The sequence below is a fragment of the Epargyreus clarus genome, unplaced genomic scaffold, assembly GCF_041222505.1.
Source record: "Epargyreus clarus isolate Ecla_fem2 unplaced genomic scaffold, WU_Ecla_fem_2.2 ptg000005l, whole genome shotgun sequence".
Taxonomy (NCBI): Eukaryota; Metazoa; Arthropoda; class Insecta; order Lepidoptera; family Hesperiidae; genus Epargyreus; species Epargyreus clarus.
Window position 1 is genome coordinate 741,977 of NW_027332213.1, and position 13,077 is coordinate 755,053.

The 13,077-nt window shown below is 36.4% G+C and overlaps 1 protein-coding gene across 1 annotated transcript in view; it reads right to left on the minus strand.

Annotated features, from left to right (window-relative positions):
• The window catches only part of BomSIFR (neuropeptide FF receptor 2-like), a 142,369-nt gene extending 130,043 nt beyond the window's left edge, over positions 1-12,326 (minus strand). Inside the window, exon 1 of the mRNA XM_073093744.1 lies at positions 11,783-12,326. Within this exon, the coding sequence (XP_072949845.1) occupies positions 11,783-12,326 (544 nt within the window). The remainder of the gene's footprint in view (positions 1-11,782) is intronic.
• Between the last annotated feature and the right edge of the window lie 751 nt (positions 12,327-13,077).

Below are 13,077 nucleotides of genomic sequence, written 5' to 3' on the forward strand. Positions count from 1 at the left end.
CATGCTCGTCTGCTACTCATGTATTATTAAAAAAAAACTTATCTGAGACGTTCCAGTTTAGGGCTCGAACACAAAACTCCGATGCGACGCGATGCGAATTCGCAACGCAGAAAATTGCGATGCGAATTGCTGCGATGCGATATCGTGCGGCGTAGCGTCTCTCAGGGTGACCAACAACAACAACCACTGTGCGATGCGAATCAATTCGCAAGTTCCTGCGATGCGTCGAGGGAGCTCGCAGATTTTTGCGATGCGACGTCGCATCGCAGTTTTGTGTACGAACCCTTAGTCCTCAGGGGAGCGGCGCTTCTGTGGCCGACCTCTGTTAATTACAGATGTCCATGGGCGGCAGTAGCCACTTACCATCATATGGACTGTATGCTCGTCGGCTACTCCTATATTATAAAACAAAGAAAAACTTGAAACAAAACGCTTTTAAAATACACCGGTGAAACCTCGGTGAAACGCTGCCACCTTAGCATTTTCATATTTTTGATTGACATAATTATGTCATAAATGTCTGCATTCATTATGACGTTTATTCTGCCATTATTTCAACAAAAATAATCCAAGTCATACAGCCATCAATGTTACACTAAATTTAAATTTGATAAAAAAAGTGTTTTTTTTTTTTGTGTACAAAACCTTATTTCAATCGTGTTGGTCCAATCTAGACATGACCTTAAGTAACTATGTTAAGTTTCAAATTTATAAGCCCTGTAGTTTTTTCAAAAAAGGGATGGAAAGCTTGCAAGATTTTCGAATTATAGAGGACTCGCTTCGCTCGCCCTAATAAAAGAAACTTAATCTAAATTTTTAAGCAATCGGGATTTTTGTTTCCCAGACCCATTAAAATATTAATAGTATCATTGCATCTGAAATAAATAAAAATTAATTATAAATAACAGCGTGGTTACGGGCACATTAAAAGGTCGGTCTCGATTGTTATAATTGGATAGCAGTCGTTAAACCTCGCCGGAGACGTTATGAACGGTTTGTAAGCATTCGCTATAGGTTTTTTCTTATTTATTCGAATAGACTCACAAGTTCTTATTTCGCTTTATATTTGTATTGTTTTTCTATGTTGACTTCTACGTCGGGTTGTTTACTGTTTCGTATTTTCAAATCTTCCCGATAAGACAATGTAATTTCGCTTGTAATCTTGCAAGTCACGGGAAGTGCAGGAGTAACAGCGAGATTTTTATATTCCAGCTTGATTCAATTTGCTATGGGTTAACCACTAATCCGTGCCTTTCCCCACCAATCCGTATTAAAGCAGCATCGTGGAGTATTCCCCAGTAGCACGTAAAAAGCGTAGCAGCGTAGCTTGAAGGTGGTAGAACCCTCTGTGGTTCAACTTCTGAACTGTTTGAAGGAGTTGTCATACCTTTCCAATGTATTCCAGCTTAGTCCACAGAGGTAGCAGTGCATTTATGGCCGACCTCATTATGAATCTTATCTTATCGGGGGTTGATTATAGATGTCCATGGGTAGCTACTTACAATCAGGTGGACTACATGCTTATCTGCTACTATATTATAAAGAAAACCCTTTTCCCTACGGATCTGAAAGTTTAAATTCGCAAACGTGTTAGATCCTAATCTGTTTCGCTCAAGACACTTTAATTGCCTTAAGTTCTAACTATTTAGTTTTCAGCTAACACAGCGCGGTTATGTCTGGAAACTAAATGAGTGTTTCTTATAACTTCAATTTCATTTAAAATGATCTATGGATGTTTTAAGCAATTTAACACTTTCTGAAAAAGATAGACGCTAATAACCTGTTTATATTAATGTTAATGACCTTTTTATTTTCACGAATCTTAACTATTTTTTTATAATATAGGAGTAACAGACGAGCATGCAGTCCACCTAATGGTAAATGATTACTGCCGCCCATGGACACCTGTAATCAGCCCCATATAGGATTAGATTCCTACCTGAGGTCGGCCACAGATGTATCGGTTCCTCTGAGGACTAATTTGGAACGCCTCGGAAAAGTATATCTCCCTTACCACACCTTTCAAACCAAAACCCAACAGCGCTTAACACTGCTATTATTAAGAATAAAAAGTAAATGGGTAAACGCCTCATAATTTCATACTATTCATCTATTTGTTCGTCTCGTAATCATTTATGTTGTGTTCGAGTCATCTAAAAAAGGACTACAAAAGGATATTGGATACTAAGTATTTTGATAAATTTTACCAAAGTATGTGTCATAGACTCCATTACTTCGACATAATAATATGACTGAATGATGGTAGAACTATTTTTAGTTTCACTGCGGAAACAGCCGCGCCCTCACATCTATATCTACCTTGAAACATAAGTATCATGCTTCTGTGTTCTATGTGGAATAGTGCGGTGAAGTAGAGCCTACATAAGGGTCGCTATAACTTTCGTATTATAACACTACACAAGTACATTGTGTATCTTAAATTCAAGATCTAGAATCTAGATCCTAATTTTAATATCAACTCCGTATAAGTGAACGTGAAATCTTATGATGAATAAGTTCTTACATTAGATTAACTTTTTGTTTGGTATTACAGTTTGAACTGATAAGAAACGTAGAAAATTTATATCAAATTTTGTAAATGGCAGACGGGAAATGTGTGGAAGCACAAAAAGAAAATCCACTGGATTTTCCGTTAAAACTTTAGAAATTCATATTGAAATAGTTCGCAGATGACAAAGGAGAGTTTACCTTAAAATAGTGGAGTCCAAAAATTGCAGTTGAAAAAGCGTACAAAAGAAAACTATGAAAGTTTCTCGGCCTGTACATGAGAGAGGTTCTTTGTCAAATGAACGGTCAAGCGTGTTACTACAGAAATAGTGTTCCGTAGGGATATATTTTCGTGATGAAATGTGTTTTGTAATCGTTTTACATTTAAGTTTGAACTAAGGTTAGTAAAATTACTGAAACTGTTTTTATTGTATTTTCAGAATAAGGCAGACTTTACACTACTAATCTTTAGATTTTATTTCAAAAATATAAAATTCCATTCAATCATAGATGCGTTGTTACTTCTAAGACCGAAAAAGCTCTTCATAATATCTCCACTTTATCGCACCCTTCAATCAAGAAGGCAGAAACTAAATATGACTATTATAAATCATGACGCTCCCGCGAAAGTCCCCAAACAGTTCTATCACCTTTTTATAACAACCCACGGAAATTTACCGATCCAATAAATTTTCGTTCTGTCGCACGGAACCCTAAAAATGGCGCATTATTTACCGACCTCTCAATTTCACACTTGCCATAACCCTTTGAGGAACGGTCGTTTGTTTTGGTACCGAGGTCGTTCACATGTGATTTGAATGATGGCAGTAAACGACTTCATCTACAATCATCAGAAAGCAGGATTCCTTAAACTCCAAGTACCCATTTTATATTTTCAGTACAACCTCGAGTGCTTAAGAAAAGTAGCTGTACATCGCACAAAATTATTTTATGAAATGCAAATGCAATAGATATAGCCAGATATACATGACAAAGACGATCCGTTTGGCGCAGCGGTCACCATTCTGGTTACACCATACGGTTACACGCAGAGAGTTCCTAGTGTGATCCCTACAGAAAAACTTATTAATGAAGAATTTAGTGTTATGTTGTTAGTCCGGTTCTTTGTGTCCGCATAAGTTCAAACAAAAATTCTTTTCTGACTTTAAGATCTTAATCGGAACGCTCTTTGAAGTCGAAGCGGTCGAAAACAGAACCTCTTTATTTGAAGTCAGTTTAAAACGTATATTTTCCATGACTATTACTAGTATAGTCCGTGCCCAACTGCTAGTCCTCTTTGAAGTTGTTGCAAGCAGGTGTAGTCATACAATTTGCTATGGCGACGCGATTCATTTCTATATTCAGAGCGGACTAGCAGTTTTACGCGGACTATACTACAATTCCTTATATTGTTTTCTACAAATCAAGTTGTTCACAAGTATTGTTTAGCGTTTAAATTCTTAAGTACAATACTAAACAAATCTGTAAACATGAAACTCCACACTTATTACCTTAACTTACATCGTATTAAAGCTAAGAATAGAATCTTAATCCGCATTAACCCCGGGTCAATGGCCCAAGGTGTCAGGTTTGCTATTTTCCATAAATTCGGCAATTACGTACTAATTATCTGAGCGAATGAGAAATAAAATAACAGATCCTGTCATCAGGATACATTTGAGTATTTTATCCGAGTAATTAATTATATTGAAGCTACTTTTTAAATTGTGTAGGTGTAATTACTTCGTGCTTATTAAAATATTATACCTACTATTATTATACCTATTTTTGTAGCATATGAGAATACATCCCTTTTTTGTTTACGAGGGGGAAATCTTCAAAAGGCACCCGACGACGTGGGAGCGATGCCGGGTTATGTGGGATTTTTACCGCACTAAAACACCTCCGGTGGCCGTCCTCGACGCTTATTGGAGAACTCCGGTATCTCCGGCGGAACACAACCGGAGTCCTCTAAGCGTGATGCCTCGATCGGGTTCTCTCCTGGGCGAGCAATTTTCGCTCCTTCCACACTACTACAGACTACACATATCATCGTCCTTCCTGGGGTCGCTTACCGGACGGTTCGAGCTCACTCTTGCGCCCGCAACCTCGGAAGCTTCTTACGACAGGCAGGGGATACCGTAGCCCTATTCTAGTCCCGGGACCACAGGGACAGAGAATACATCCCTGTCGCCCATGAACATTAGAAACCAACTTCCTACAGAACAATTCTACCTGAAGTCGATATATGGATGTGTTGCTACTCCTGAGGACTAATATGCTCGCCTCATATACGCGTCAGATAGTATCCATGCCCTTCCACAAAAGAGCAAGAACTGCTTTATGCTAGAAATAAGTGGCGGTGGGACCTCACCGAACCATACTGGTACTACTACATTTTAATTTCCTTTTACCTTCCACACCTTCTACACATCTTCATATTTATTAAATAGGTATAGGAAAAGATTTATTTTGCCAGAACATTTGAAATTATATAGATTTTCATTACAGAATAACGGTCCGATATTTTTTGCCTTTCTGACGTATCTTAAGGAAAGTGCGGCTAAGTAATTTTTCGTCCATTTCGTCTTAGTAATGGGTGGGAGTGATTTCACGCAAAAATTAATAGGATTTCTGAGTAAAATATCTTAAAAACGTGGGTGTAATCAGGCGTAAAGTACAGAAATTGTTGTCATAAATTATACAGTGTAAACGGATACCGGCTAAAATTTAATATAATTTATTTATTATAACATAAAATTATAAAAACCAAATTTTTTTCTCATCGGGGCATCGGTACTCATATTTTAGTCACACATGCCTTATAATAGTAATCAGGCGCCGGTGTGTTCTGACTTTAAGTTTATGGTAACAGAAAAATATGTACTTTGGCCAACTTAATCCTCAAGCGTAATAACGAATTACTGTAGACAACCTCTGGTGGGACAAAAATCATATGTTGGATAGGTTATAGATGTCCATTAGAAGTCATCATCATCATCATTATTTGCTACTTCTATGTAAAAAAAAACTCGACTTTTTATATAATAATTATTCCAAAAAGTAATTTACAGAGATTTTGTCTTGGTTTCCCGGATTTTTTTATTGAGAGACCTGCCCGAGTAATTACTAAATATTTTTCCCTCTACGGCGAGTTTGTAACTCGTTTCATTGTGACTTTATGGTATCATAAAGTAGAACAATAAAAGACGAAATGTATGTTATTTGCACATAAGGTATGGAAGTATATAAGGCTGACTATAAGCATGCTACTTAATTAAAGGAGAATGCGTTAAACGGCTTGTTGTTTTGTGGCGCTAGTCAATCGAATTCGATACGTTTAGTGCGGTCAAGCGGTCAAAACCAAGTGTTATATTTGTAAAAATATAAATACGGTTGTATGCAAATATAATATGATTAAATTTGATCAGTAGACAAAAGTTCTTACAATCCAAAAATTGTGTCTGCTTTTCTGTATGTTGCATGCGTCTCACTCCCAAATTATGCATGCTTTCAATGGATTTCAATGCAACTTATTGACCTGGTAGTAGGAACAATATAATTAGACAGGGAAGAGACCACACTTCTTCAACTATTATTAACGAGAAACCCTTCTTGCTGCTCTCTGAAGTTGGTGATAAATGTCCATAGGCGGCTGTGACTTACCATCAATTAGACTACATGCTTGTTGTCTACGTGAATCTTATAAAATTGATATCGTCTGAAATAACAGTCATATACTTTAATGTCAACGCCTAATGCAAAGATACCAGCATACATGCTTACAAATTTTTGGAGGCTTTTGTCAACTTTATCTCTTAATTACAAAATTCCAGTACAGAGACGTCGCTTATAAGATGAAATATTCATGTTAAACATAATTAGAAGATGACGACCAGGATGATCAAGATGAGCTTAGTTAAATAAATATGGCTTCCCACTGTGCAAGTCCGTTTTAATTATTATCAATATTAAATGATTTTTTTTACATCCAAGTTTTAGAATACCACCGAGAAAAAACGTAATGAAAATTCTGCAAAATATATTGCGTCTCTGCTATTTAAATATAATATATTCGTATTTTTAATAACGCATAAGGATTCTATCGAGACTAGACATCTATATTCAACCCCAGATAGGATTGAAGTTTTACCTTTAGGTAGACCTTTAACGCAGAGATTTTGGTACCCTTAAGTTGGTTGGTAGACCCTCTAACTGGCTCACACTTCCCACACCATTCACACCAGAGAACACAAGTGCTTAACACTGCTGTTATAAAGCAGACATAGATGTGGTGTCTCCAAAATAGTAACATAAAAAGTTTTACCATGTTTCTTTTACTAAAACACTACAAATACAACAGAATTCTCTCTATTAACCTTCACCTCTACTAATCTACATAAAGGAAGAAAAACAAAATCTAGACATACATTACCTTCCAAATAGCCTATAATGTATGAAGGTCGAATATATAAATTTTAAGAACACGGAGAAAGCCGGTTTATGCGAGATAACTCAGCGACTACATCTCCATAACATTTAACTGCTGTCGGTATGAGTTCCAGATAAAATTACAAATTTTATAGTCTTCATATTTACAAATAAATTACTTTTTGTTTATTATAAGATAAGGAAGGTCATGTTTACCGGTCGAATGGTAAAACCTGATAGAAATAGCAAGTATTATCATTGAAGTTTTCAAATATAACTATGCAATTGTGTCCAATGTCCATACTTGGTCGTTTATAATTTGCAAGGGTAGCGTAATACCGAAATAAATGTTTCTTTCTTTCTTTTTATTAGTGGCCATCCATGAGCAGAACTCTAATCGTAGATGATGTTGATTACCGCATTCTCATTTGCTACTTCTATATTATAAAAAAAAGTGTAAGTGCTTTATGATTCTTATTAAGTAAATAAGCACGTACCGGATCTAATAATGACATGAGAAAACATGTAAAGCTACATTGTACCTAAAGGGAAATTTGTGAGGCAAATGTTTGAGTAAATAGCGACCTGTCTGTTGGGAACTGGGTTTAACCTAACAGTACACCTTGTGTATACAAATGTTTTAACCATAGATGTAGTAATCAGCCGACTCCTAATACAAGTGACGCCGACATATGTGTTTTTATTAGTCGCTGTTGCCAACTGGCTCGTAATAGAAGATACTTTTTTCTTGTATTACATGTATTTAGAGATTATACCACCCATTTTGGTAGTCTGAGATTAAAAGCTCAGTGACGGTATTCTGATGTTTTTTTTGTCATTGTACCTATTATGAGAAAGTTTATACATTTATTGTCTTTTCTTAGCGATAAAAAGACGTCGTCATGAAACCTAGTCTAGAAATCTTCCACATAATAATTGTGGAAATGTCAAGTGTGACACACGTGGTCAGCGTAGTATACTTTGGTTCAAAACCTCCACAATTAAAAAACACCCATACTGAGTAAAATGTAGACTTCAATATGTATATTAGATATCAGACTTACACATTTAAGTTTGTTTTTATAGTTTGGAAATAACGACCATGCAGGGTACTTGATGGTAAGTAGCTACTGCCGCCTATCAACGTATCAACCTGAAGTTGGCTATATGCATTGTTACTCCTACGGACTAAATTGAAAAGCGTCAAATAACCACACCACACCCTCCAAAAAAATTGAAAATATTACCATTTATATCTCTATTTATTTCTTTCGTCTATGGTTACGTTAATTATATTCGGGCTCATTAATATTTATTAGCACTCATCAACATACATATTCGTTGGTAGCATTTAACTCGCGGTCCAACCAAGTGTTAAGTTAAAAGCCTCTTAGAACGAGAGCGACACATCCTATGTTGGAGAAAAACTTCAATAGACGTCTCCCGTACACTGCCGTCATCATCAACACATTGCTGTCCCACTGCTGGGCACGGCTCTCCTCTCAGGACGAGAAGGATTGGGCCATAAATCATCGCGCTAGCCAGTGCGTATTGGTAGATTTCATATATTTTTGAGATTTTTTCACACCCCCTTGCACGGATGAAACCTGTGCCTATAGTAGGAGGTAAATTATCATAATCCAAAAAGTTTAAAGTCTCGGAAAAATGTAGTAAAGAAGTGTAGAGGACACCGAGCACAATAAAGTAAGCCACGCGATGAATAGACCAAATTAAATCTGTGGGCGGCGCATAAGTGTAACAGAACATCTACTAACCATGAGAAGACGAAATAGCAATATATCGTAAGTATATCAGGCCTCAAGGAAAAAATGTGACGTGGTGACCACGAGAACTCTGACAACAGCGTGACCAAAAGTGAAAGAAGTCTATGCCAGTTCATCAAGTGTTAAGTGGATATTTTTTCATCAATGTAGGAAATAAACATGCATTCGTCCTAAATACCTCCAATGGTAATTTAATATCCTCCCGTAATTGAATACTACGTTAGTTTGGTTAGCTAATATTACTTCCCGTGCCCAGCAGTGTCACAGTAATGCGTTCACAGCTATATTTTTGTGCGGTATTTAACATCCCATCCGGTAGTAGCATAAGAAAAAATATTATAACTGTCAATTTGTACGTACGTCCGCAGGTCTATACAAAATAAATACATTTCATTTCATCCAGGTTTAATTGTCCTACGTAACAGAACTATACCATAACCTAACCTAACAATTTACAGAACTCGTCGAAAACTAACATTATGAGAACACAGGAATATAGGTCAGGCACACCGTTCTATGCACCACATACGAGTATTTAGCGACAGGTATAGCATGAAGCTAAAATTGTATTAGAGTGGAAGTTTAGATAACTAAACAGTTAACAAGCTCACCTAGTTACTCGGCGGTAATGACAATATTCGCTGTTGGACAAACTAGGTTCCGATCTAGCGTTCTAGTTTAGTTATTGTCCGAAACTTTTATATATTTTTATCATCGAAAGGAGGAGGTATATGTTCGACGTTTAATTTTTTTCATATTACACAAAGGTTTTAAACGCTTTCTACACTCACAGCCCCACACTAGGATTCCCTGTGTCGTGGGTGCCATGGACACACACATAGACAAATACACAAACACTCAGACCCAGAAATAGAAATCTAAATTCATCATTTAGATATCTGTCTGGCCGGGGATCGAACCCGGGAGCCTTTGCGCGTCACACCGGCACGATGACCGCACCGCCACATTTAAACTAACAAACACAACAACAACAACAACACAAAAAACAAATGTTTTAACAAATTAAAACATTTATACGTAATATTATACGACTTTTCTCGGAAAATCCTCTAAGAACAACTTCGAAGGAAAATGTTTTGCGCATAATCGTGTAAGAGCAGTAGGCAGAGTGATTAGATGTTAATTTTATGTTCATGTCGAGAAAATTAAACGAACAAACACAAGTAATATAAATTAATGGTTGATATTAAATTTATATGGCCAATTGTCCATAGAAGATAATAAATATATTTCTAAATAGATGCCATTTCCCAAGCTGTTGTGGGGTAATAACGGTTGTGGGTTACCTAAACATAAAATATTGTTGGTTTTAAAGTAATTTTATTTTCTCTCTTTCCGTACTTGGAACTGGGCAAACAATATGTTTTCTGAAATAAAACTGTAACTTACGATACAACATATTATTTATTTAATAGTAAAATATCAATAAAATTATAGAAATAACAAGTACTAAAGTGATGATAAACGTAATAGTATAAAACTGTAAAAGAAGTTACACAGTAGGTATATATAATAGTGGAAGATACTCTTATTATTCGTAACTCTAATACATATAACTCCGTCAAATCCTCCGTAAAAAAACAATCGTAAACGCAAGCAGAGACGCGTGTCCACACACGTCTCAAATACGTAGTCCAAACAATTGATTTAGAACCGAATAGACACAAAAAGGTTTTACATTTTCAACCTCGAATTTGCCAACTTTCAAATAGTTTGAGCCCAAAACAAGCCTGTACTCTTTGTGTTCAACAATTCCCAATATCTGGTGTAGAGTTTTCGATAGAGTCAACACAATTTCAATTAAGGCGGCCTCGGACAGGCTGTGTACACGGCGGAAAAGGTACTTGGAACAAAAAAGGATTTGCCTTTGTCGTCTTATTGTCGTTCCAAATTGTTTTTTATACAAATTTTAAAGTGAAATACGTTTTTACACAAATATTCTGAATGAAAAGAAAATAATTGTACTAGAGTTATACATTCGTCGACCTAAATCTCATCGAAAAAATACTGATAATCATTCAAGGATCTTCAAAATCAAAATAATTCAGAAAAATGTTAACAGGCAGACCCATAGAAGCGAAGATACAAAACAAGAAAATTACAATGATAATCGTTGTTACAGGAACATCACAAAGATTTTGACTTTACAAATTTATCGAATAGAATATTTTTAATAATGTTCTAAATAAAGACATATTAAATTAATTCTTAGCAATCTCTACTCCCTTAGTAGATAAATAATAGAAAAAATATTTCCCGAATAAACATGAAAATGGATGAAATAGAAGAACAATCAGGGCTTGTCCTATAAATAACAGAACAGCAAGAATTTATTATTGCTAGAGAGTATTAGGTTAAAGGCTCCTATAACGAAACAATTTGCTTTCCTACCAATATTGTACGAAATTCCGTTAAGTACGTGTAAACCCAACGCTACAAGCTTTGAACAATTTATAGAGATTTCCCTTTCAATTTTGGAATATCTTATACATATTATAAATTAAGTAATTAACGTATTTTTAATTAATTCTTATTGCATCACGTTAGGATTTCATTTTTAGTTAGTGTTGTATACCTATACACACTTTTTGTTTAACTATAGTGTGTAACGTAAAAGGATATAAATGTTAAGGAACATAGACAACTTATTTAATTGCTTAGATTTTCTAAACAGTCGCCTGGATAATCCAAGAGATGAAACCCAGGTCTGTCGAAAGCAGGTGTTATTTTCTCAAATACTGATTTTAAACATAATACAGTACACAAGTTACAGGCGGTATAAACATTTTAATTTTAACGTTGAAATAAAACTGGTTTTGGATTTATGTTAGTCGGTGAAAAAAAATGCTAATCGAGTTCAACGTAGTCGAGATCAAATACAGTTTTTCGAAAATAGTCGACAGAATTATTTATTTCACACAAAACATATTTTAAGATAAGTACAAAATATTTAAGCAATATGCATAAGGAATCTCAATTTGATGAAATTTCCTGCAAACATTTAAAATTCAAATGGAAAAAAAATAAAGAGTACTCACGGACAAATATATTCGACATCAGCGTAGCGGGCAGGCAGAACACGATGACCAGGATATCAGCGACAGCGAGGTTCACGATGAAGAAGTTGGTCACAGTCCTCATGCGGGGCGAGCGGTACACCACCGCGATCACGAAGAAGTTCCCCACCAGCCCCACGATGAACACGATCAGGTACGCCACGCAGTACACCGCGGTCATCGCCCCGTTGTGCCTGTACATCACCTCCTCACTCATCACCTCCAAGTCAGATCTATTCATAGTAATATTCATTCGAAAAGGATGCCGCTCAAACGGACCATCCATGTGAGTCGACAGCGGCTCCATATCAGGCAGCACGCTGTTCTCCGGCACGAATTTACTACTTATCACTTCCATTATAGAATTCGACAATACGTCTACGACGTGATTCCTGACATGATCCCGGGGGTGAGAGTGATTCCGGTGCCGTATATGATGTCTCGGCTCTGCCGGCTGCTGTGTCGAAAAGTTCAGGAAGTCCGTCACGTCCGTATAAAAGTCGGTGGCCACTCTCAAAGGAGCCATCTTACACTAAGACATATCGTCGAAAGTTCGCAATTAAAACACACTCAACAATGCAGTTTACACACCAAACGTCAGCAAAATAATATCGTACGGCACAGAGAAACAAAGTCGATAGTTAGAAAAGTATGAAAAGTTCCGTAGAGGTAGCGCGAGGCGTCGTAGCGGGGCTACGCCTGATTGTAGTGGCGGTTGGACGCCGTCTGATCGTAGAGCGGCTACGACGTAGGCCCCGTTTCCCACGCATGTGCCTCTGCCGCCAACCAAAACAGTCTGTCACATAATTCACGTAACTCTTAATTTCTTACATATAAAATTCAAAATTCGTTTTTTGGAATGCATAGTAGATGGCTTTGAGGGACCGGGAAGGCCGAGCGCATCCAAAAAAGGTTGGCATTTCATGCATTTTAATCTCATGGACACTAATTCAATTTCGGGCTGCGAGTTAAATACTCCACTGTTATGGAATGTTTATTTGATCATTCAATTTTATATTCCATAGCGTGGTTAAAATTATGTTCTAAGAGTTCATAAGAGGTTGTCCAAAAAATGTATCAGTATTATATTATATGCAAGTCATAGTATCATACATTACTGACTGATCTGTACTGATCTTACGTTAAAACAGTCTAAAATAAACTACCTAATTACTCATTTAGTAGGTTCTATAATACTTATAATACGATTGACATAAGGAAATAAATAACCTATCAAGAACAGTAAATCTTACCACATAATATGAGTGATAGCATAT